Below are 25,192 nucleotides of genomic sequence, written 5' to 3' on the forward strand. Positions count from 1 at the left end.
TAAAAAAATTCTGGAACAATCTTAGAAATTTCTGTTTTTCTCATTGTTAATAATTCAAAATGATTAATACATAGCTTACTTCAATTGTGTTCTCATTTCCCCACCTGCATTTTAAAACATATCATTACTATACTACTTTAGATAACCAGGACCTGTCTTGTAACAATTATCAACATCTTTTACTCAACGGACCACATGTCTAAATAATCACCATACACCTTTCCTAGTTCAACTAAACCTTCTCTATGAATGAAAACCATTATGCTGTATTCATCCACATGCTTCAATGATGGATATATATGATCTTAAGAGAAGAACTTTGTTTTTTAAAGACTGAGATTTCAAGTGTCACGTAAGATTGAAGATGAACCTGAGAAAATATGCATTTCTGACCACAGCTCAGGAAAACTCTTGAAGCTGCTGTCTCATTTGCCTGTATAAATGCATCAGTCCTATAAACTGTTACCAAAATGTTATTAAATTAACTCAGCTCTTTAAAAGTGAACTGATTTTGAGCAAGCACTTGGGAGGCAGAAGCAGGCAGATCTGTTACATCCAGGACAACCTGGTCTACATAGCAAGTACCAAGTCAGCTAGGGGTACAGGGAGAGCCTGTCTTTAATTTTTCTTTAAGTGAACTGATTCTTTTCAGCACAAGCTTTAGTCCTATTTGACTTACTGATAACTGTCTTTGACACTACCCTGTTTGCTATCTACACTGCTGTAACAACTCATTCAGCAGTCATATTTCACTGCTAACTATATCCTGTTACTCAAGTTTGCCACCTCTTACTCGATTTCTCTGTAACACTGGCTGGTAAAACCTCCTCTGCTGTATTTCATCTTCTCTATTCCCGGCGAATGCAATCACCAGAAAGGGCTTCCCTCATTCTGAAGTCTTTACATCTAAGAGATGAGAAATCTTCCTATTCTTCACTGTCTTAGCTCAGACCCTCACTATTTCACACCTGGACCACACAGTTAAGAATACCAGGAGCAAGGACTACGCCTTTTCATATTTTGCGCAGTCACCTAGCATGGACTACACCCAAATACTTCCAGACTAGAGAAATGATACTAGATTTTTGAGTCGTCTTTTTAGTTTTTGTACTGGTAGTAGTAGTTTTCCAAGTGAAGACATGGTCAAGTTAATGATAAAGGAATGTGATTCCAGGAAATTTCCAGGCTATGAACCACTTTGCTCTACATGGCTGGGTTTATTAAGAACAAAAAATACCTTCTCAACAAAATAACCAAATTTAGTTCCAAGGCTACTTTTTGAAAAGTTCTATTTCAGTGTCCCTAAGGTCAAGTTAAAACAGGTTCTCTTAAAAAAAAAAGGGGGGGGGTTCTGCTGAAAATAAAATCAAAAGATATAAACAATTTCATTCACTTACAAAATTAGGTCAAGTGCCACAAGCTGAGAATCCCTATGCAGAAAGTGTAAAATCCAAAACTTTTTGAGCACAGACCTGACAACCAAAGTGGAAATTCCACACTGAACCCATGTGGCTGTATTCAAAATGCAGTCCCACTAAAAATAATGTATACAATTATGTTCAAACTTCGTTTTAAGGTGCCTGAAACAAACTAATTTCCCATTCAGACATGGGTCTCCATTCACTATATGGATACAAGTATTTCTAATATGAAAAGCCTGACCCCAAGCATTTCAAGTAAGGGATGCTCAACCTGAATCACCAGAAAATGCGACGGGCAGCTGAGCTCAAGCAGAACCAGCCTCCCTCACAGAAGTGCCCCATGATCAGGTATAGGACCGGTTAGGATAGGAGCAACTGTGGTTAACAGCCTGTCTCCACTCCAGAAGATGCTGCTTGCTCAAGATGGGCACACAGGTTAGCGGCTTGCCTTCCCTCCTTTAGTATCTATCAGAAACATCCTAGTATCATTGAGAGCAGGGCTCTCCCCAATTTTTATATTGGATTCCTTTGGTTATTTTACTGAGAATCTTAAGATGTGGAGGTTAGATAGCTTTGAATATGTATCTAACTTGTAAGTCCTCTGTAAACATAATTTTAACCTAACACACTCATAATGCCTAAAACAAATCAAACATTTTGCTCGAATGAGGCTGACAAATGGCTGCTTACAAGAAATAATTCTTCCCTAAAAAAAACTCTGAATATATTCTTTGGAATACTAGCTCCTTTTCAATATTAAAATATAATTCACAAAATAAAACACCCACCATTTTAAGACTACGAAAAAGCTGCTTACATCAGAAGTTGTTAAACTTAAAAAAAAAAAAAAAAGGAACTAAAGAGAACATATTGCTTTCAGACTTTCTGAAATAAAAAAATTCTTTTTGAAATATCTATTAACAGCTTCAGAAATTCAGTATAGTCAGTTAAACAGGCACATGTAGATCCTCAATACCTTCCTACAGAATGAAGTCAAAAGGAAACCAGAAGGAAACACAAGTCAATGAAACTGTCCTTCTAAACTGATCTGTTTTAAGTTACATACAAGTCAGTAGTGACAGTTTCTCTGCTTAAAGACACATTTTACATTATCAAGCTAAATTGATAAAACTCTTTTAGGTTAAAAGATAAACATTAATGTTATTTATTTTTATTTTGCACATGTTATAAGTATGTTAAGTACATACATTATGTACGTCCAGCTGTGTGCACCATGTGTGTACTTGTGGAGATCAGAGGTTGACACTGGTTTTCTTTATCACTCTTGCCTTTTGGCTAGGCTGCCAGGTCTACAAGTCCGAGAGCCTCTCTCTGTCTCCACTCCCTCAGCACTGGGGTTACGGGCACCTGCCATCACACTTGGCTTTTATGTGCTGGGGATACAAACTCAGGTCCCTCATGCTTGCTTGGGTGGCAAGTACTTTATCCACTGAGACAGCTCTTAATCTTGCTTTTAAAAGTTATCTTTAATTAGTTTCCTGTACAAAATATCAATGGAGGGAAATGTGCAAATCTTTTTTCCAAAACATTAATTTTCATAAGATTATGTCCAACACCAGATCAGGAACCCTGGGGACTGAAAGTCAAATAAAAAGGAACTTACAATTCATACTCTACTATTAAAAGTTATTAAGGTTTGAAATGATTCAAAACAAAAGTGTTTCAGATTGTTTCAAAGTAGTTTGGATTTTCAGGTTGGGGGGCTCTACTTGTAATGCAATATGGACTACAGACATGATGAGTAACACTGTAAACCCCAATAGTGGAGTTATCAGGCAGGGGCATACACAAGGTACATAAACACATATCTGAGAAGGTCCATCTTATAAGCCTTGTGACAATGTGTCATGATGGCCCAAAAATCTAGCAGATGCTTTTCTTCACATTCACAATAAAAACCATTTCAGAAATAAGAGTTTACAATCACATAAAAAGCTCAGAAAAGGCCACAACATGGTCCTTAATCGGGAACCGGCTGTCCTCGTCTGCTACTCCCCACCCATGCTTCAAACAGTCTTTAAGTGAACGTGGCTCACTGACTGGCTACAACAGCCGACCTCTGATCCCCTAGTATGCTTTTGTCTCCCAGCACTGCGACTACAAGCACACACCCCACCAGACCCAGCTTTTTAGATGCGTGCTGGGTTCTGACTCAGGTCTTAATGCCATGAAGCAAGCATGTTATCCACTAAGTCATAACCTCAGCTCTAAGTCACAGGTTTTTAAACAGTATATCCCAAACACATGTGAGAGCCACACACAAAAACACTGGCAATGAAAAGACCGCTGCACTCACACCACACCACCAGAAGTTAATTCAAAATCAACCACATGGTGAGCCCAGGGCATTTCTGGAGGGTTGGCCCACGCTGCCATCACACAACTTCACTGCGGCCTTGGTTCTGAACAAGAAACATGCTCTTTGCACTCTACATGCCAGTACACCACACACAATGCCAATGAACCCTGACTTAAAAACCTTGTCTCAAATTGAAAACCGTGTTCAGAAATGTGTCCCTCACGTTCTCGGCCCTATAAACATTATAGTTTCAGTGTGGAAACAGAGTTAACACTCCTGCTGATGCTCCTCAGCATCAAGTATCAACTAGTTATGGTTTAGACTGTGCTGTGCTACAATGTTTCATTTTAAAAATTGCTGTTCCAGAAGCTGGAGAGCTGGCTCAGTGGTCAGGAGCACTGGCTGCTCTTGAAGACCAGGGTTCGGTTCCCAGAACCCACATGACACCTAACAACTGTTCTAACTTGGGTTCCAACAACTCTGACATCTCCCCTGGCCTCCTCAAGCACTGTACAACATGGGTGCACTTACATACGGAGTTGACTTGAGTCTAATCTAAAAAAAAACAAAAACAAATTAAGTTGGGTGTGGTGGCGCACACCTTGAATCCCAACGCTTGGGAGGCAGAGGCAGGTGGATCTCTGTGAATTCAAAGCCAGCCTGGTCTACACAGTGAGTTCCAGGTCAGTTGGGGTTACAGGGAGACCTCAAACACAAACACAAACACAAACACACACACACACACAATTCATCGATGAATTTTGGCTTCAGATTGGGACAGAATTTCCAACATTTCTGCAATGGCCCTAAATACCTGCACCAATTTGTGCAGCTCATTCATGAAGCAGTGTTCTCAGCATTAGCACTTACGAAACTAAATACCAGTCAGCTCTAAAGACATGAACGATATTCTACATACTGCAATATAAACTGTTTAGTCAAGATCTGTCTATATCTGTGTGTGGGCTCCTAAATGCACATGTGTGCACAAGTGTAAGGCCAGAGGTCAACCTCCAGTGTCCTTCCTCAGGAGCTGTCAATCTTATTTTGAGAGACAGGGCCTCCTGCGCTGGAACCTGGAGCTAGGACAATCAGGCTAGTCCAGTTGGTCACTGCACCCCAGGACCTGCCAGTATCTGCTCCTCAGCACTGAGATTACAAGTGCCTATCACTAAGCCCTGCTTTTTGTGTGTGCTGGAGTCAAGCTCAGGTCTTCATGCCTGCACAGCACATACTTTACCAACTGAGCTATCTCCCCAGCCTCCAAATTTTAATAATTTCCTTAAACAAGCAAATCTATTTCATTAATGTGTAAGTTATCTTTCTCCTATAATAAATAATAACACTGTTACGTTAACTGCAATGATCTACAGAAACAAGGTCCACAAAGTCCTACCACTGAAGCTCTCCAAGATGTCCTGGTCTTGCCTTACTTACCAAGTTTGCTCTCCAGGTATGCTTTTAATTTTCTGCCCTGCCCTATTCTTCTTTTGACAATATTATCCTCAACTGTTTGTGTATTAGCAACCAAAATACTTATAAAAATAGAGTAAAGGGACAAACTCTAACAAATGCTATACTAAAAATGCAAATTGTTAAATGCCAAAGCTTTCCCCCACTAACCCAACTTACCACCTTTATTCGACCAACTATAAACTACTTTTGTCTAATGCATACTTAGTGGGTCTAAAAAAGCACATCACATTCTTGACATTCTAACATCAATTTTTTCTTTCACTTGCTTTCCAATAAGTACTCTGAAACCTGGCTAGCAGCCATTACTCCTCCTCTCTACATCGGGTGAGCAGTGGATGCCAACTGTGCAGCAGCACCCTGGAGGTGAGTAGCAATCACAGCAGTGAGCAGCAGAAAGACAAGTTTCTTGTTTTAGCATATTATGCTAAGGAGAAAGGAGAGTCAGAAAAAGATCAGGTAACAGAGACAGAGACTGAAAGAGACTAACGAGAGAGAGCAAGACAGAGAGTGACTGACTGACGTGTGAGGTAACCAGATAACTGTTAGGCAAATTGGCCAGGGAAAGCGTCTCTAAAGTGATCTTTAAACCCAACAACACTTAATGAAAAGCAGCCATCAGTCAGTGGAGAACAGTGTGTAACAGATATAAAGGTCTGGAGGTTAGGGATCAGGCTGACCTGTTCTCAAAGCCAAAAAGAAGACCAATGTGACTATACTGTAGGCGAGTGAAAAAAATCATTTAAGAAACAGAATGGGCTTTATCACGTAACAAAACGCAGAGTCTGGAGTTACTGAAATCAGCTGGTACAGGAAGAAATGGCTCCCAACAAAATGTTAGACACAACTGACTAAGAAGGGGGAAAAAAATCAAATTGGTAATGGTTGCTTCCATGGGAATTTTAGAGCTTACCACCACACCCAGGCCAGCACCCTTGTTTTAAAGGAAGGAAGGTATGTATGGTCCAAACTGTGGAGTCTCTGTGCACAGACTGAAGACTACCAGAGCTATATGTGATATTCCTTAACATTTGGGCCAAGTCTTTCCAAAATTCTTGGTCTCATTTTGAAAGCAGCCTTTACCATGAGTATTTCCAAAACTGGCATAGCAACAACAATCAAATGGAAATATGTTTAAGAAGAAAAGTTTTAAATTATCCACAAAAAATTATTCCTCTTCCGGTTTCTCACACAATTCTTCTAAAGCAACGATAATACGTATATACCTACTACCAAATGACCTCTTTGCATACTATGAGAAACAGGGAAAAATGAGTAACACAACAAAACATACTTACATCTGGGTATTCTTTTACAGGCACATAAAGTTTCTCTTGTAGCTGAACAACAGGTCCCACAGCATCAGGCAACTCAGCACTCCTCCTCTCTGTGCTGCCGTTTAATGTGTCATTGTACATGTCCTTCCGTACTCTGCTGATTTCTGTTAAAATTAAAAATTGCAATGTGTTACACAAACGCACACACACTATATATATATATATATATATATATATATATATATATTCTTGCTAGTCCAAGAAAAACAGGAAGTGGGACAGAAAGGGAGGATTTTGTTGATACAACCGGAGTTACAACTCCAGTGAAAAATGACTGATGTATTCTGTCATTCCCTGGATTAAGCCCATGTATAACAAGATGACAACCTTAATCTCTACTCAAAAAAATCAAAATTATACCAACCAAATAAGGTATCTCACTAAAACTAACTACAGAGCCTGGGCTCCTAAACCATAATATTATGAATCTACTTTAACTAAATCTTTCATGGGTAAACGAGGCTAGGCATTTCAGATGATAGCTTCCACCAGGTGACCATCATAGAACTGCCTATCAGACAAAACACCAAAGGCTCTCCTATTCTCCATAAATAATCTGCTTCAATGAGATTTAAACTGGACTACTCTCACAGGTATTTGAGATCTCCTTAACATACTCAGATGTTCCGGAGACAACCGATGGCAAGTTTAGTATAAGTCTGAGTTTGGTCAACAAATCCATCAGTTAAAGCTATGAAAGGAGATGTCTTAGAGAAGGCAAAGGGGAAGAGAGAACTCAATGAACCTAAGTAAAGCAACATTCAAGGGAAGAGGAAAACAACATCTAAACAACAATTTAAAAAAGAGAGGGAGAGGCAGAAAGTGCTAGAAAGGGCAAATGAACAAGCTGAGGTGATCAAACACTGCAGAGAAATATTGAGTAAAAACATGGTGCCTTGGATTAGAACAGTAAGGTATCAGTGATTAAAGGCACGTCAATAGAAAGACGGTAACACATTAAACCACACTGGGGTAACACATGAAATATAAAAAGACACCCAAAATCAATGACCTTTTGAAAATATGAAATTTCTATTTTGATGAGTCAAGTCCTATAAGGATGAATTCGTCCGTAAGTATTACTTAATAAGCTTCAACTATGTACCTGCACATAGGCCCTGCACACTGAAACATGCCATCACTACAACAGAGTATGCCATGATTAGCTTAGCTGGATAGCTATGTAACTGTCTATTCTGTACAGAAATGCCCTCCTTGGGAAAAAAGTTTTCATTCAAGTAAATAAATTTTATATATAGTCCAAATGTGCCATTTCAAACTACTCATATTAAGGAACAATTAACTATGAATGTAGTATAATTTTCCCAACTACTATATCAGTTATGGTTAAATAAAGTTCACAAGAAGAGAGTATGACCAGGTGCTTGCTGTGAAACCACTCAGACAGAGACCTGCGTGTCTTCCTGCTTCAGCGACAGCGGCGTCCACTTACTCTATTACTCCTTTTCAGTTTTCTTCTTGATGCTTTCAAATGTTTATCTCTGAACAGCAAACGAATCAACACGAAAATGAACAGAGTCACCTTGGATTTGGGTGAAAGAACATGCAGGTGCTCAGACTAGCATGTGGAGGTGGAGGACAACTTAAGAGTTGGGTTTCTCCCTCTACCATCATGTGGGAATTCCGGTCCTCAGGAAGTAGAAGGCCCTATCCTGCTGGTCCCTCTTACTTTTATACCTGTACATCTCACGAAATCTTAATTCAAGTACCAAATTCACGGTTAGCTTAAGCAAAAACACTAATTTTTGTTTTGTTTTTTTGAGACAGGGTCTCCCTGCAGTCCCAGGTGGCCTAGATCTCACAGAGGCCCAACTGTTTCTGCCTCCTCAGTGCTGGGATAAACAGCATGTGCGACTACACCCAATCATAAAATTTTAATGTAATTAAAGTGATACATGTACCCTTTACTCCAGGTCCCAATAATTTGGTATTTATTGCCATTTAATTTATACAGAAATTAGCCAATTCCTGTGATGACATGAGCACAGCACGAATACATGTCGGTGAATAACAGACTTTAAAAGCCATGCACAGATTTTACAGACATGACTCGGGGATTAAGAGAACCCATTGCTCTGGCAGAGGACCCCAGTTCAGTTCCCAGCACCCATCCAGAGCAGCTCATACCCACCTATGACTTCAGCTCCAGGGTGATTCACCACCACCTCTGGCCTCATGGGCACCTACACACACACACACACACACACACACACACACGCACGCACGCACGCACGCGCACAAAAATAAATCTTATAAACTACACACAAAATATGCATATAGAGATAGATGACAATTATCCTCAGGAGACTTGATCAGCTAATACATCTCAGAGGGAGAAAAGAGCCAAAACAAAGTGGAGTGGCTGGACATAGCTCATAGCTCAGTGGTAGGGTACATGCACAGCAAGTAAGAGGCCCTTGGATCAATCTGCTGGAGGGGGGTTTGCTACTATGAATGTAAAATAGTTCAATATTTATTAAGTACTTGGTGGGTTAAGTGCACGGGTGGGAAGATGAGGGGAGAACGGACTCAGTCCCAGTTCTAGCTCTCAAAGAACTTAGTCTACTATGGGGAATAAACGAGAAGCCTTTACACAGTGGTTTTTCAGTCTTTAAGGCATACCACTTTAAGAACAGAATACAAACTGTGCAAGACAGTGCTGATAGGAACAAGAAGATGACCAAAACATGCTTGCGGTCCTCCAGGAATTTACAACCTAATTCATTGCTCAATTTAACCAGGTGAACACTACATTTACCTTCAGCACCTTTCTAGCCAAGAAATCATCTGCAATTTCAGATGTACTGTTTGCAATACTCAAGTCAGAACAAGTTCTGATTCTTGTTCTAACAGGAATGATTTGTGATTTGGGACAAGTCTTATTTAACCTCTTTGTGCTACAGCTTCATAATTATAAGTTGCTTACTGAATGACTCAACTGAACCCACTGTGCTCCAATCCTAATATGCAAGAGCTCTGTTTACCATTTTGTCCCCATAACCCCATTCTCACATTTTTTCATCCCCTAAGTCATCTCAGAGCTTCTGCCAGTGTTATCGTATAAGCTGACGGTATATAGGCAGAGTACTACAACAACATACGATGGCTTCAGGGAATGCTCTGGTTCTCGCATAGGTAATAGGTTCACAGGGGCTCATTTATGGAATTCATGAATGTTTCCTAACTATTGTGTGGTATGTGGTCTCTCATATTATGGAACAGTGCTAAAATGCCCCATGCACATCCATGCCCTTCAAACCTACAGAGCAGTGGTTCAAAGAAATGAAAGAACTTGGTGTTAAAAAAAAAAAAAAATACCACTACAGTAACTCATAAATTTGGCAAGTATCTTCCACCTAAATATTCCCATGACTAAGGCAATTTGGTACAAGCATCTCTGAAGTTCTAAATGTTACAAATTTGTTTTTCTGAACCCAAACCCCTGCTCCTAAAATAGCAGCCACCGGCCATCACTTAGAAGCTTCACAAACATGTGAAAAGTTCTATGACATGGAATTGCCCTCTAAGCCATTTAACATATTTTAAAAAATATTTTATTTATTGTTTTTATGTGTATGCATGTATTGCCTACATGTAGGTAAGTGCACCCGTGTCATGCAATGCCCGTGGAGGCCAGAAGAGGCTGTCGGATCCCCTGGAACTGGAGTTACAGACAGTTGTTAGCTGCCATGTAGGTGCTGGGATTCGAACCTGGGTCTTCTGCAAGAATAACCAGTGTTCTTAACCGCTGAGCCATCTCTCCAGCCCCCACATAAAATTTTTTAAAACTTTAAAAAGAATTAAGTCCAGCTCAAAGTCTGGGCAAGGCCACTGGCACATGCAACAGAATAAATGCAAACACAGTTTTGAGAGTGAATGCTGTGGCATGTTTTTATACCTTTCCACTCTGATCTGTTCACATCCCTCTGAAAGTCCAAAGCCTCACACAACACTCCATGGCAGTTGGTGATAGCATGCAGACTGAAGAGGTCTATTTCAGATCCTTAACCCTCCACTTTCCACGCCCTGAAACAGCACTTTCAACTCCTTGGCAAGCTTAGCACACTCCTGTGGCTAAGGCAAGCATACCACTCTCTCTACAACTGTTCACTTAGATACCAGCAGACAACTCACATTCTTCCTGTTTTCTACTAAAACACCACTTCAGACTGATGTTAATCTGCCGACATTCTTTATGGTTGACTAATTTCTGAGTCAAGAATCTCATTGTGACTGACAGTAATTTCATAAAGCAAAGCACAAAATTGGATAGCTTCCATACCTTACTATTGATAAAAATCTCACCTAGATTAGATCCACAACTCCTGTTTGGGGGGCATTTCTAAAACAGCATCTTACTAACATAGACCAGGCTAGCCTCCAGTTCACAATCCCCGATTCAGCCTGAGTGCTAGGATTACAGGTATGCACCACCACAACTGACTCTACCTCTCGCTAGATCCAACATTCTAGACAATAATCTACATGTTATGGCATCAAGTTCAGAAGAGAAACTGTTCAGTTTTGGCAGTATTTTAGGCTCCTTCAATTTTCCATGTTTTTTCAAGTAAACAGTCAGTGACCACACTTTTTTTTTCTAATTTCAGAACGTATCAAACTTCCTGTGTTTAGGACGGAAAACCTGATCTAGTTACACTTACTACCTGCCGTCAGTTTACATTTCTCTGTTTTAATCCTGCTCCTCATAGGGAAAACTATCACTACACAGGTCACAGTTCCGTTTCTCTTTTACTCATGGTTACTCTATCACCTACACTAATTGTTGTCTCTTCCCCTTAGCTGATCCACTTATAGATTAGACTAAAAAGGTTTATAACCACTCAGATGCATCCTCAGTCTTCCTTCATTTTTTGCCTCTGGCAGTTTATGTTGTATTGAAATTACTAAAGCCCACTCTTTGTTCCCTTACAATGTTGAGCACTTCTTTTTAAAATCAAAATGACGGTATTTGGAGTACCAGAATAAAGGACAGTATGGAAAAGATGTAAGAGAGCAGAAAAATATAGCTGGAGAAATTTAAACTAAAAAAGTAAGAAGCCACAGGTATAAAAATTCAATACTACAGCCGGGCGTAGTATTAATCCCAGCGCTTGGGAGGCAGAGGCAGGCAGATCTTTACGAGTTTGAGGCCAGCCTGGTCTACATAATAAGTTCCAGGACAACTGGGACTACAGGGAGACCCTGTCTCAAAATGACAAAAAAAAAAAAAAAAAAAATTTCAATACTGCAATACTGGAAGATTCAATAAAAAATAAAACACAGCTCTACTCTTTCTGATTTAAGATTTTTTTCTAACACTTCTACAAAATGAAATAAATGTATTAACTAGATAAATCATAGATAAAAGCCATTAATAGAATACAAATATAAACGTGACAAAATTACAGGATTTACAATAATCCAATTTAAAACAAACCATAAAATACTGAAAATCTGTTCAAATACAGATGTCTTATGGTCGGTGTTTTTGGCAGTTAATTCTGACCACTAACTATACTATTGTTACAGGCTTTTTATTTGGTTGTCTGCTTTTAACCTGTGTATTTCACTTAAATCTAAACACAGCAATATACTCAGAGCAAAAACATAAAAAGGCATGAAAAGGTCCACTTCATTGTGACTGTTAAAGTTCTAAAATTAACATTTTCCATTTACTTGAGCAAAATAAGAGCCAACTACTTATAAACATGTTCATACTTTATATACATTGTACAGATCCTAAGGGAAGATAAAATGATAGTTTTCTTCTTTTCCACGCAAGTTTAAAGGGACACTGTATTATTGCTCACTATTTGCAATTCATCTTTTGATATTAAAATAGCATACTAACACAAAAAACAAAATAGTAAGGTTTCAGCTATCCACGAGCTTAATTAACAAATGACTAGTCTTTCTTCGTGTGATACTAAATTTTAAAACAATAATATTAAGAACTTATATTTGAAGAACAAGTGTCTTTCATAAAGGGGTGGCTGCTGTGTGCCCTTCTGTACTTAAGAGTTAACAGCTCTTTCTTATTGGGCCAACAAACACCACCACTACCACCACCCATGCAGAGTTTACCAACTACAAAGCAATTTAAAGTTATTTTGAGCAGAGAAAAGTTCATAGACTGTCACTTTAGTGTCCTTATTTTAAGAAGGCACATCCACAAGCTACGTTACTACAGAATATATTACTACATAGTGGGATATGTTTTCTTTACTCTAAATAAACTAAATCAGATTTAATTTAGAGGCAATTGCTTTCATAGCAAGCGGGGGTGGGGAGGAAATCAAGCCATTGGTAATTCCCTACATGGGCCTTATTTAGAGAGGTAAATTATACTCTTTAGAATTAAAACTAAAACTTCTTTCCAAAGAAAAGCTACAGTAAATTCACTATCATAATACCACAACTACATTGTCAAAATTAATAATTATGCAAAACTGGGTTAATTTCACACTAAAAACATCAAGCAGTGAAGACATACAATATTATGTTCCCATTAGGTCAAGTCAAAGCAGCAGAACGGTTCGGTTTGGCTTTGGAGGTAGATGGCAAGGCTAAGGGCTGCAACACAGGACCTTTTGCCATGCTAAGGAAGCTCTCCACCACTGAGCTACAACTGGAATTTGTCCAAGTCACACATAATGTGACCAGCTTTATTTGGGATTTCATGTAAGATTTCCTGGAATAAGCAGCTCTTAAAATTCATTATGAAATGGCAATTAGGAAAAAAAAGTAATACAGTAGAATAAACTAACTTTTGATTTTATGGCCAGTTACACTAAAGTCAGGTGTCATGTGTGTGTTCATTGTTGTGATTGTGACTACCAATAAAGTCCCTCCTCTCTCTCCATTCTAACATAACAGAGCTCTGCGGGGGACACCAAAAGAGACAACACACGATGAACAAATGACACTGTTCCTGAGAGCAGCTATAATAACTGCTATGTTACTAAAAGCAATTTATAGAGTCACTACTGTCCCCCATCACAATTCCAACGACATTCTCCAGAGAACTAGAAAAGGTGATTCTGAAATTCATGGGGAAACACGACAGAACCCAAATAGGCCAAAGCAATCCTGAGAGAAGCAATGTTCATAGCACCGATACCTAATTTCAAGTAGCAGTTGAGTCAAAGTAACAAAGCCACATGGTACTGGATAAAAACAGACAAGCAAAACTATGAAATAAAATAAGAACCAAAACCACTGTTACAGCCACCCAACTTTCAGCAAGGGAACCAAAAAGATGTACTGGAGGAAGGAAAAAAACCAACAAAGGTGTGTGAGAACTGGATACCCACATGTAGACAAATGAAATTAGATCCCCATCTCTAGTCCTTTACAGAAATCACTTCAAAACGGATCAAAGACTTAATGTAAGACTGGACATTCTGAAGATACCAGAGGGAAAACACTTCAAGGCACAGGAATAGACAAGTCCTTCTGAAAAGGACTCCAGCAGTCTAGGCAATAACAAGAATTAACAAATGGGATTACATGACATTAAAAAATTTCTGCATAGTACAGGAAAAAATTAACAGCCTACACAATGGGAGAAAAACTTTGCCAACCATACTACTGGTGGGTGATTAATAACTAGAATCTACAAATAGCTCAAAAATAAACACCAGAAGGACAAGCCAGCCAATCAAAGAAGGGACAAATGAATTGAGCAGAAAGCTCTCAAAGGAAGTACAAATGGCCAATACATACATGAAAAAAATGCTCTTAGCCATCAGGGAAATGCAAATCAAAAGTACAGCAATTTTATCTCATTCAAGAAAACAGGGCATAGTGGGGGCGGGGGCAGGTTCGACACATCCTTAGACACTTGGGGGGTTGCAATATTAGTGCAGCCACTTTAGAAATCACTATGGAAGTTCTTCAAAATACCTACCAGATGGTCTGATCTAGCTATACCTCTCCTACATATATACTCAAAGAATCAAAGTCAAAATGCCACAGAGGTGTCTGTACATTCACCTTTATTGTAGTACTAATTACAAGAGACAAGAAAATATATTAGGTGTCCAGCAAGAGGCAAAATGTGTAAAGAAAATGTGCTGTATACACAGTGGAGTTTTATTCAGCCATAAAGAACAAAATTACCTCCGGAGTAGAAAATTGGAAGGTAATGGAGATCCTGTTAAGAGAAGTCAGACACAAACAGAAGCCACAAGTGTTATCTCGGGCAGCATATGAATTTAAAATCAATATGACGTAAGTTGAAAAGGGATTACTTGTGGGAAGGGAAAGAGCGAGAGAAGGGAGAAAGAGATGATAATAAAAAGTCTTAAAAATACACAAAATGGGCTGGGCGTGGTGGTGCACACCTTCAATTCCAGCACTTGGGAGACAGAGACAGGCAGATCTCTGTGAATTCAAGGCCACCCTGGTCTACAAAGCAAGTTCCAGGCCATCCACAGGGTGACCCTGTCTCAAAAAAACGACTTGGGCAGGGGGAGATTCAGGACCCTCAAGGCCAGAAAAATCAGAGTCAAAATAAAACAAAACTTCCTAAAAACTTTGAAGTAACCTAAGTTAGGTCCTGTAGGTGGTGGGGTGAGTTGTTTTAGCTAGGTTAACTATTTCTTTGATTTTTTTAAATTACCCATTTCATTTGTATTCTAACTTCTTGTAAGATCAAGGGAGGAAATGTTTAAGGCTAGCAATCATGAGCCACAAGTTTATGCAAGCACATCTTAATTCCACAAGCAAAAAAGAACATAAAATAACATACATGTTACATAGCACCAGTACAGGAGAACTCTTTCATACCATGAAAAAACTTAAAGGAATTTCTTTTAAACCGTAATTTAAAAAATCTAGGATATGCAACATCCCAAAAGATTCTTTACAAGCACCAAGACTGAATTAAAGGTAAATAATACTTCAGAAAGGGGAGGGGACGGGGGGGGGAACCATAGTTCTCTTTTTCTGTAGAGCAGCAGTGTCCTCCAATGTCAAAGTAACTGGAAATGAAAACATTATTTTAATACGGTGATAGCCACACAATCCCCTCTAATTAAACCTCAGTTTACTTAATTATATTCAGAAAATCTAACTAAAGGTGTATTACTGGCAGGACTACACTTACTACATTTTACTCCCCCATAAAACATGATTCTACTACGACAACAGTCCGAGAGATCAATTTTAGTATGAGATTTTAAATGCACAATACTGCTTTCTGAGATCATAAAAGTTTAATTTACCAAAATGGAAGGCAAATACTACCTTCTGAACCAACCAACAAAAACCTGGCAAAGAATATTCTAGTTAAACCCTTTACCCTCAGAGCTCCAAGAAATCATATTCACCTTCCTAACGATCAAACTTAACACATCTGAACCTACACTCCCAAACTTCCCTCAGAGCTTGTTCCTGGTGGCCTCAGACAACAGGCAGATCCATTCTCAGGGCTCCATTCACTATCAATGGTGATGTGCTCAGTCTTCTGGATACAGGGATACACTTGTCAGGATCTTCGCCTCTACCACCCTAGCTCTACCCACAGCTATTTCAATAACTCACTTTATTCTCTTTCCTAGGGATGCCTTATTCTGTATTCTGCAATGAGCCCATTAAAATTCAAGTAAAACAACCCTCTTAGGCTCAAAAACCTTTAACGGAGCTGTTCAGATGTTTTGGTCTCTGGAGAACTCTATCCACCACTTACTTGCCATACTAGAAAATAAAAAACGCTTTTGCTTTGTTCATTTGTCCATTAAATGTTAACAAGACAGTATAAAAACAATCACAATCACCACCACCACCACCACCCCCCACCCCCGCACACAATTTACAGGTAATAATGCATTTCCAACTGTGATGGCTAATCTCAACCTTCAACTCCATGAGATCTAGAATCAAAACACATGGGTCGACAGGCCTCTGGACAGACTAGGTTAAATGAGGCGAGAAGCCCTGACTACTGTAGGCAACACTACTCCCTAGACTTAAGCAGAGTTAAGAGCACTCCTACCTCCCTCCCTCCCTTCCTCCCTCTCTACTCCCTCTACTTCCTGAGTGTGGATGTGATGTGACCAGCTGTACAGACTTCTCCACCATGACTGTATCTTGAATTGAACTATGAGCCAAAATAAACCCACCCTCCCTTAAACTGCTTTGTCAGAGTATTTTATCACAGCAACAGGAAAAGTAGCTAAGACACTAACCAAATAAAAAGGACAGTTTCATTATTTTGCAAAAATTTTTAATATGTATCTTAAAATAGATACAGTTACATCCTCTTACCTGAATTCAATCTGTTACAGTATCACACAGCATGGAGCCTATGGAAAACTCCACTATGCACCTGAAAAAAAAAATCTAACACCTTATGATCACGAAGAAAATGTGCCCTTCTCACAAGGATCCATAGAAATACTTTGAAGAGACACTGCTCTGATATTTCCCATCAGTTCCTATAAAAACCCATCATCAAAAAGATCCACAAGGACCTACAACACAGACAGGATCCTTCAACTCTCCTGTCCTCATCCCCAAACCTTTCTGACTTAACTCTCTGAACCAGTCTAAGCCCTCATGGTTCCATTCAGTTACAACTACAGCCACATCAAGAAACAGTGCCAATTTGGTCCTCCCAGTTTTGCAGACTCATCTCTCCTCTGAAAACTATCCCCACGACAGAATGGCTCTCACCATCGTTTCTCCCAAATCTTTGCCTCTATGTCAATTTCTTAACCTGATCTGGCTTTCAAAATTACAACTTGCCCAAACCCACTAGAATATTACAGCTCTTCTTTACCTTGTTAACTTACTGTAACAGAACATAATTAATATGCTTCTAATACACAACACAATGGATAAGTACTGCCTACTGCTCATTGTCCATTAAAAACTTAAACTCTGGGAGAGCTGATAGCTGTTTTGCCCATTTGCTACATTCCCAACATTCAGATCCCTACAAAACACATCTTTTGAACAAACTTTACTAGTACTACTTAACACAAAAATATTCTTGTATGTCACTCAAGCATCAGTAGTGTAATGTGCCTAACAGTCTGACACTAACTTATTCTTCTCTCCATTAAGATGACCTAAAGGCACTGACTGCACAGGGTACTAAGTATGTAATGAATTGAGCTGGTTAAAAAAAAAGTGCCCTATAAAGAAAAGACTGTCCCCTACCAAGATTGTCCTCAAAGAATTGTTATGATTCATTCCTCTTCAACTTTAACTCCTGTATTATAAACATCATTGTCCCGATCAACTCTATGCTCAAAGAGCATTAATGAAAATGATCGAATGTCAGTAAAACAAAAGCTTTTTAATTTCCTAAAAGTGAAGAAAGGAATCAGTCTGAATAAAGTATTGCCTGAGTAATTTTTAAACTGTCTTAATACAATCATACAATGTAAGTTTTCAAACACATATTTAACATATGTAGTGTGTACCAGGCTAGCCAAGGTGGTAAGGGAAATAAACTATGCAAACGCAGGTACAGACCAGCCAAAAGCCAAGCACCAAGGATGGTCTCTTAACATGTCCTAACATATTTCATAATAACAAGTAATAATAATTTGACATGTTACCCAATTTCTAGCCTTTAAAAACCCTGCCACGTTTAAACTGAGGAAGCTCTGATAAAGCATTACGCCAGCTTCTGCAGTCCTGTGGTCTGCACAAGGAGGTAACATTCTCAGACCTAAGTGTCCACAGAAAGCAGAGTCCTCAGACAGGAAACTCAAGTCAGAGCTCCTGCTTCCTCTGCATTTCTCTTTCATGCTTGAGACGGAGCTTCCCAAAGCACGCAGGAAAACCAGCCCAGGAGTCGATGCACTTCCACAGAGCAGTTTACAGCGAAACCTCGTTTGTAAACAAGATTATTCAGCCATCTCCACTCGGGTTTGCCATCACCCAAACCTTTCCTACAGAGGAATTTACACTTCACCAAAGAGGTGCTAGTGGAAACGCTGACCTTGAGCAGTGGTAGTGACAGCAGCACAAAGCTGGGGTGAGAAGGCCCCACCCTTTGCAGTCTTCCTAAGCCTGCCTGGGAGGTGCGGGCTCTGTCCTCACAGCATGGGCAGTGGTTCGGGTTTCTGGTGTTGTTCAAGGCACTTTTTTTCAAAGACTTGCTAATAAACAGTTGTGTAGTTTGGAACATCCACACCAAGATTTAGACAGGTAAGTTAGCATTCAAATTAGGCATTTGTTTCTTAAATTCACTCTTGGTAAGAGTAAGTTACTGACATAAAACAAAGGTTTTTAAATTATTTCAAACAGCATTTCAGCACTATCGATACACTGAAACTGGAAAATGAGTGGAGTCCAGTCACCAGAGATGAATCTATGATGTGAATTAGAAAAGTATCTTTATCACATAGCAATTTACAACCAAGCACCCCAACAAACCTTGGGATGAGAAGCTTATCACAAATCCAAGCATACTTCATTCTAAGCATGGATGTGGGGACAGCAGAATCTCTCAAAACCAGACCAACTCACAGAAGCCAGTGGCATCAGTAAGTATGTTCCAGAATATCAAAATGTACAAAAAATGAATTCATTTTAAGAAAATCAGTAACAGCTGCAGAGCTGAAGAGCAAGAGCCCTGGCTGCTCCTTCAGAGGACCCAGGTTTGATTCCAACACTCACACAGTAGCTAACAATCATCTGTAACTCTAGTTCCAAGGGACCCAGTGCCCTCTTCTGACCTCTGTAGGCACTGCACAACATGGGTGCACTTACATGCAGGCAATACACATAAAATAAAAATAACAAATCAAAAAGGTAAAAGAAACTCAGTAATAAATGAAGAGTTGAAAGAAGCCTAAGGACACTTAGGCTTGAAGTCTCTGTGTTAATCGTCACCTACTGCAGAGAGGTTTCTCTGGTGAGAAATGAGATACATTAATTTATGGGTATACTAATAAGTTGTTAGGAATCAGTTTACTGCCAAGTCCACTTTGCAGAGTAATAGTAGTAGGTTTTCCCCTACGGCCTGAGACCTGTTCTCCAGGCAGGTTCCCAAGCCTGATATGTGTTCCAGTACCAGGTATGGGCTCCAGCTTGTAAAGCAGGCTTTAAATTCAATCAGAAAGTGGTTGGTTACTTCTGTAACATTCCTGCCATTTAGCAGTGGACACATCTAATAATATCGTCCTCCATTACGAGCATGCTGCCTTTTCTCTTGATAACAGAGACATGACACAGGCCCATCTAAATCTCAGTGTGGCCACCCTAAATATACAACTGCTCATGGACTTCGGGACTTGTCTTTGAATGAAAAAGAAAGGACCTTTCCACAAAAAAAGACACTGTCAATTCAAGCTATTTACACTGTCAAGATATCCATAAAGATATAAATATGGTGATTAAAGCCAATTTGTCTTGTGCGTATTAGAAAGGACTAGGAAAAAGAACAGAAAAACTGACTCTTCCAACTCTCTGTTCAGAACTCAATTATTTATCTGTTCATAAGTTAGGTAAAATATTACTCTTAAATGTTTTTTTTTAATTTTTAAATTATTTTTTTTTATGTGTTTATTGCCTGCATGTAGGTAAGTGCACCCGCGTCACGCAATGCCCGCAGAGGACAGAAGAGGCTGTCAGATCCCCTGGAACTGGAGTTATGGACAGTTGTTAGCTGCCATGTGGGTGCTGGGATTTGAACCTGGGTCTTCTGCAAGAACCACCAGTGTTCTTAACCACTGAGCCATCTCTCCAGCCCCTATTCTTTAAATGTTTTATAAATATATTACAGAATTATAAATACAACCTGTGGTGAGGAATGGATAAACAAAAGAACACAATATATATAATTTCTTCATCCATGAAATGAAGCTATTTCCAACTCAAAGAATTGTAAGGATTAAGAGATTGCATGTGTATGTTAAAATGGCTAATACACATAAACACACGTCTCTGTGTGTGTGTGTGTATATGTGTATATATATATATGGGAACCCAAAATAATAGTATTGTTCACCATTGCGATTTTAATATAAAATGTCCCCATAAACTTATGTTACACTTAGATGGCTAAGTCTATAGCACAGGTTGAATATCCACTGAATACCCTTATTTGAAGTGTCTCAGATTTTCCATGTTTACATATACATAGCAAAACTGACTTGAGGATGGGACCGAAATCTTTAAGAAATTCATTTAGGCATCATGTACACCTTACACATATTTTATTCATTATAAATATAACATATTAATTTATACAATTTTTAGTGTTCCCAAATTTTAATCATGAACAGATGTGGAATTTTCCACTATGGCACCATATCAGCCCTGATAGTTTTGGATTTGGAGAATTTTGAATGTTCAGATTAGGAATGTTTGATCTGCATCTGCTGCTGTAGTAAATTACTGGCTCAGCGGTCAAGGGCACTGGCTGCTCTTGACTCGGATTCAATTCCCAGCACCCACATGGTGGCTAACAACCATCCATAACTCCAATTCCAGAGGATCTGACACCCTCTTCTGGCCGCCACAAGCACTGCATGACATGGGTGTACCACCTATATACATATAGCCAATGCACTCCTACACATAAAATTTTAAAACTATTAAAATATATATAAAGAGAAATACTTAGGCAAAGCACCTAGCAAATACTATTTGCAAATGAGTTAATAGGTAAATGAAGCTAGAATGTAGCAAAGACAGTTTTTCAACTCACTTTTATGAAGCTCTTTATCAAACACTGAACCATTATATATCTTACAAACTAGTGAAATACAAACCCCACTGTACATTCAACCTATCTTAAAAAAGCCCCCAGGACTGAGGAGATGGCTCAGTGGTTAAGAGCACTTTCTGATATAGCACAGGACCCAGGTTTAGTTCCCAGCACCCACATGGCAGTTCACAACTAGCTGTAACTCCGGTTCAAGGAGATCTGAGACCCTCTTCTGGCCTCTGCAGGCCCTGTAGACAGGTGGTGCACATAAATGCATGCAAAGCAAAATTCTCAATACACATATAATAAAAATAAATCTGTCAAAAAAAAAAAGACTTTCCAACACTTGTAAATGGTCTTTAGCACTTTCCTCAAACACTTTGGGGGAACTGATTTATCTTTATTTTACGTGTATAAGTGTTTTGGTACATGTCCATAAGTACATCCATGTGTGCAATTCCCTGGAGGCTGGAAGAGAGCAGCAGATCGCCCAGAACTGGAGTTACAGACCATTATTAGCTGCCATGTGGGTGCTGGGAACCCAACCCCAGTCCTCTGCAAGAGCAGCCAGTATTTTGTAACAGCTGAGTCATCTCTCCAGCCCCATAATACACTCTTTAAAAAGGTCAGAGTATTTTGCTCCAGGGTTTGACTTTCTTTATATTAAGCAGTTTTACTGAATATGAAATTATTTTAACCTCAAACAAATAATGTAGGAAAGGCTGGAGGAAAGAACATTTTAGTCTGTAGCATATGTTTGTATAATTTTATATTGCTTATTTACATAAAATTGAAATGCGTATTTACATAATTATTAACCTAAAACCTTAAAATATTTAGCTAAACAAAAGCCAACAAAACCAAATCACCCCACCTTTTACACTGCCGAATGGAACTGCAGTATTAACAGGGTCACTTTTCTCATTTTACAGCACGCTGAGGGTCCTGTAATCTTGCGCTTCTTGAATGACAGCACTGTTCAAAACACATGATTCAAAAGTCCTTTCACAATACCCAGGGATCTTAAAATACTTGAGATTTTTAGCCTCTGATAGCAAGAATGTGAAACGACACTGTAGCTGGAGCCATCACAATAAGAATTGTGTCTGAGTTGATTTGGTGTATCATAAGGAAAACCTTTTATTAAAAAAAATAAACTACAAACCAGTATCTATGGAAAGTGATTTTAGTACCAGGTTACAAACAAGTAACTACTGAATTTAGCCAATTATACTTTATACTATGTCTACAGTCTACTATAGAAAAATGAAAAAATTTTAAAGTAGCATATATACATATATTATTTCTATCATTAAAGTATACACGAGCTGGAGAAATGGCTCAACAGTTAAGAGCACTGGCTATTCCAGGGTTCGAATCCCAGCACCCACCTGGTGGCAAACAACTCTCTGAACTGAAGTTCCAGGGGATCTGACGCCCTCTTCTGTCCTCTGTGGGAATTACATGACATGGGTGCACTTGCATACATGCACACATACACATAAAAGAAAAATAAAGCAAAAAAATTGTAAGTTATATACAAGCATATACAAATTATACACTTGTTTGCATCTTATCTTGGCTTCACCTTAGATGCTAAAGCATGAAATTCTTGGTTCTGCCACAAAGTAAAAATAAGTCTTTCTATGCACTAATTTCCTGGATAAGCATATTAGTTAACAAAACTATACTTCTTTCATAGAAGCTTAACACAGAGAACAGTTATCTTCAGTACTGAATTTAAAATTTGCCACAGCTTGCTAAAACCACACAAGACAGATGACCAAGCACCTACTGCATCAATGGAAATGGACTAACAGTGGATGGCATTTTCACATTTCACTCACAGTATGAGTCTCAGTGATGAAGATATTACAGTGTATGCTCAACACTACAGGTTAAGGTCTCTTTCCATATGGATGTAACTCAATCCTCTTCCAAAGGCCTAGCGCTTAAAGTCAATGAAACTACTTTCAATGACAAAGACACAATTACAAGCTCACATTTTAAAAAAAAAAAATGAGCACTTATTTTTCTTGATTTTCATGCCTTTACTGTCTACAACCTCAAAAAACTGTTTCCTAAACATGACTATGGAGGCCTCTCTTCCTCCTCCTGTCCTTTTCTTAATCAAATCTTAAGCTCCACTATTTGCTTTAAAACTGAACTCTAATTCTCTACTTGAGGTAAGAAATTTACCACGACTACATTCTTAATACATATTAAACTCCTTTGCCCAGAAACAATTAATTGGATCAGGGCTCTTTAAATTTTTTACATTTTTCATTAGCACTCTCACATTTAGAACATTTAGTATCCTTAGGTGAGTCTCACTTTCCAGGAGCCATATACAATGAACTGCATCTAGAAATGGTCATCTGCTAATGACTACAAATATTCTGGAGACATTTCAAGCAGCATGCTACAATGTACCAAGATTCGGAATTAAACACTCCAAATACTATATGGTAGGTCAAGAGCTGGATTATCTCTCAGAAATGGCAAGCATTAGTCACTTAAGAGTAGAGAGATGACAGTCTCGATTCCTCGTAATAGAAGCTCCGCCATTCTGAGTCAGGTGTGATGTGAAACAGCAGTGACTGACGACATTCCACGCACTCACTGCCTTCATTAGCCCCAGTGCTCGGGGTCTTTAGACTGCAGCTCCTCGTATGCATGACACACCATGACACAAAGAGCGCACCGAGCAAATGGATTTTCTTTCACTGGGAACAGAATGTGCTGAAAAGGCAGCAATCTTCAGAATATTTAAAAAATGCAGAAGGGTATTGCTAAAGCCTTACTTCCTAAACTTAAGCAACTGTAGACCAACCACTTCCAGCTTTTAAGGAGTATGTATATTCAAGTGTCATCCATCTGAGCTAAGCAGGCCAAGCAAAATATCCCATGATTCCTATGTTCTCTTCAATGTCGAAATGGGTGGATAAATTTAAAGCCTGTTCTCTCAAGAATTGCTTTATAGGCAATTTTATCCCAGTATCAAGGCCTGCAGTTTCCATTTGGCTGCCAGTTTGCGATTAAATTCATCACCTTTATTATAAAAAAGTGCTTTATTCCATGGCTTGATGCACAGAAACTGCAAGGAAAACATTTTTCACTGCTAACAGCAAAATCATTGTAAGGCAACCACCACGTCCACTCAGACATGAGCTTCTTCAGCCTCCATAGAGACCTGGACCAGCTGTGCAACTCCAGGGGCTGAGTGATGGAAACACCCATTGTGCTCTTTACTTTAACATGCCATGTTAAAGTAAACACCCAGGTCTTATTTTAATGTTAAGTGACTTCTCTTACTTTACCGTGCTAGAGTGAAGCCTTGGCCTTGGGAGCTCATGAGAAGTCCTACCTACCGCTCAACCCAAACTCCAGCCCCCAAACTAGGCATTTTTAGAAAAACTACAAGATGAAAAGTCAGTGTCTAGAATGTTTCCAAAGTGCAATCAACACAAAGATCTAATCAATTTTTGGTGTTAGAAAATTAAGTAGCCAGCTTTTATTCCATTATTTAAAAATTCATGGTTTGTTTCACAGTTTAACTTTTACCATCTGGGCAAATAGTCAGCAAGTGAAAAGCCGCTGTTTCCATCACAATTCTAACTGACATAATTAGCTTTTCTAATAAGATATATTATGGGAGGGGCTTCAAAAATCTTCATAAAACATGGCATTAAAACTTAGTTAAGCATGAGTGATTAAGAAAAACTCTTACTCATTTGTAAAGTTTAATTTTTTTAAGATCATATAATTAACATTTAACGAATTTGGTCAATGAGCCAAAAATTCAAATCTCATGTAAACAAGTATATCCCATAGTCTATCTTATTTTTCATTTTAAAATGTACTGAATAGACAGAACTAAATTTCACATTAAGTCAAGGTTTAATAGGAGGAATTATCAGATTATAAAATATATGGGCCTCAAAGAAAT

General features: G+C 38.8%; 1 protein-coding gene across 5 annotated transcripts in view; it reads right to left on the reverse strand.

The window, feature by feature from the left end:
* The window catches only part of Qki (QKI, KH domain containing RNA binding), an 88,951-nt gene extending 82,300 nt beyond the window's left edge, over window positions 1-6,651 (reverse strand). For all 5 annotated transcript variants that reach the window (XM_008827203.3, XM_029560675.1, XM_029560677.1 and 2 more), the window contains exon 1: window positions 6,513-6,651. In XM_008827203.3, coding sequence (XP_008825425.2) covers window positions 6,513-6,632 — 120 coding nt within the window. In that variant the 5' untranslated portion in view covers window positions 6,633-6,651. The remainder of the gene's footprint in view (window positions 1-6,512) is intronic.
* Between the last annotated feature and the right edge of the window lie 18,541 nt (window positions 6,652-25,192).

Source organism: Nannospalax galili, unplaced genomic scaffold, assembly GCF_000622305.1.
Source record: "Nannospalax galili isolate Female #2095 unplaced genomic scaffold, S.galili_v1.0 scaffold372, whole genome shotgun sequence".
In the NCBI taxonomy this organism is placed as follows: Eukaryota; Metazoa; Chordata; class Mammalia; order Rodentia; family Spalacidae; genus Nannospalax; species Nannospalax galili.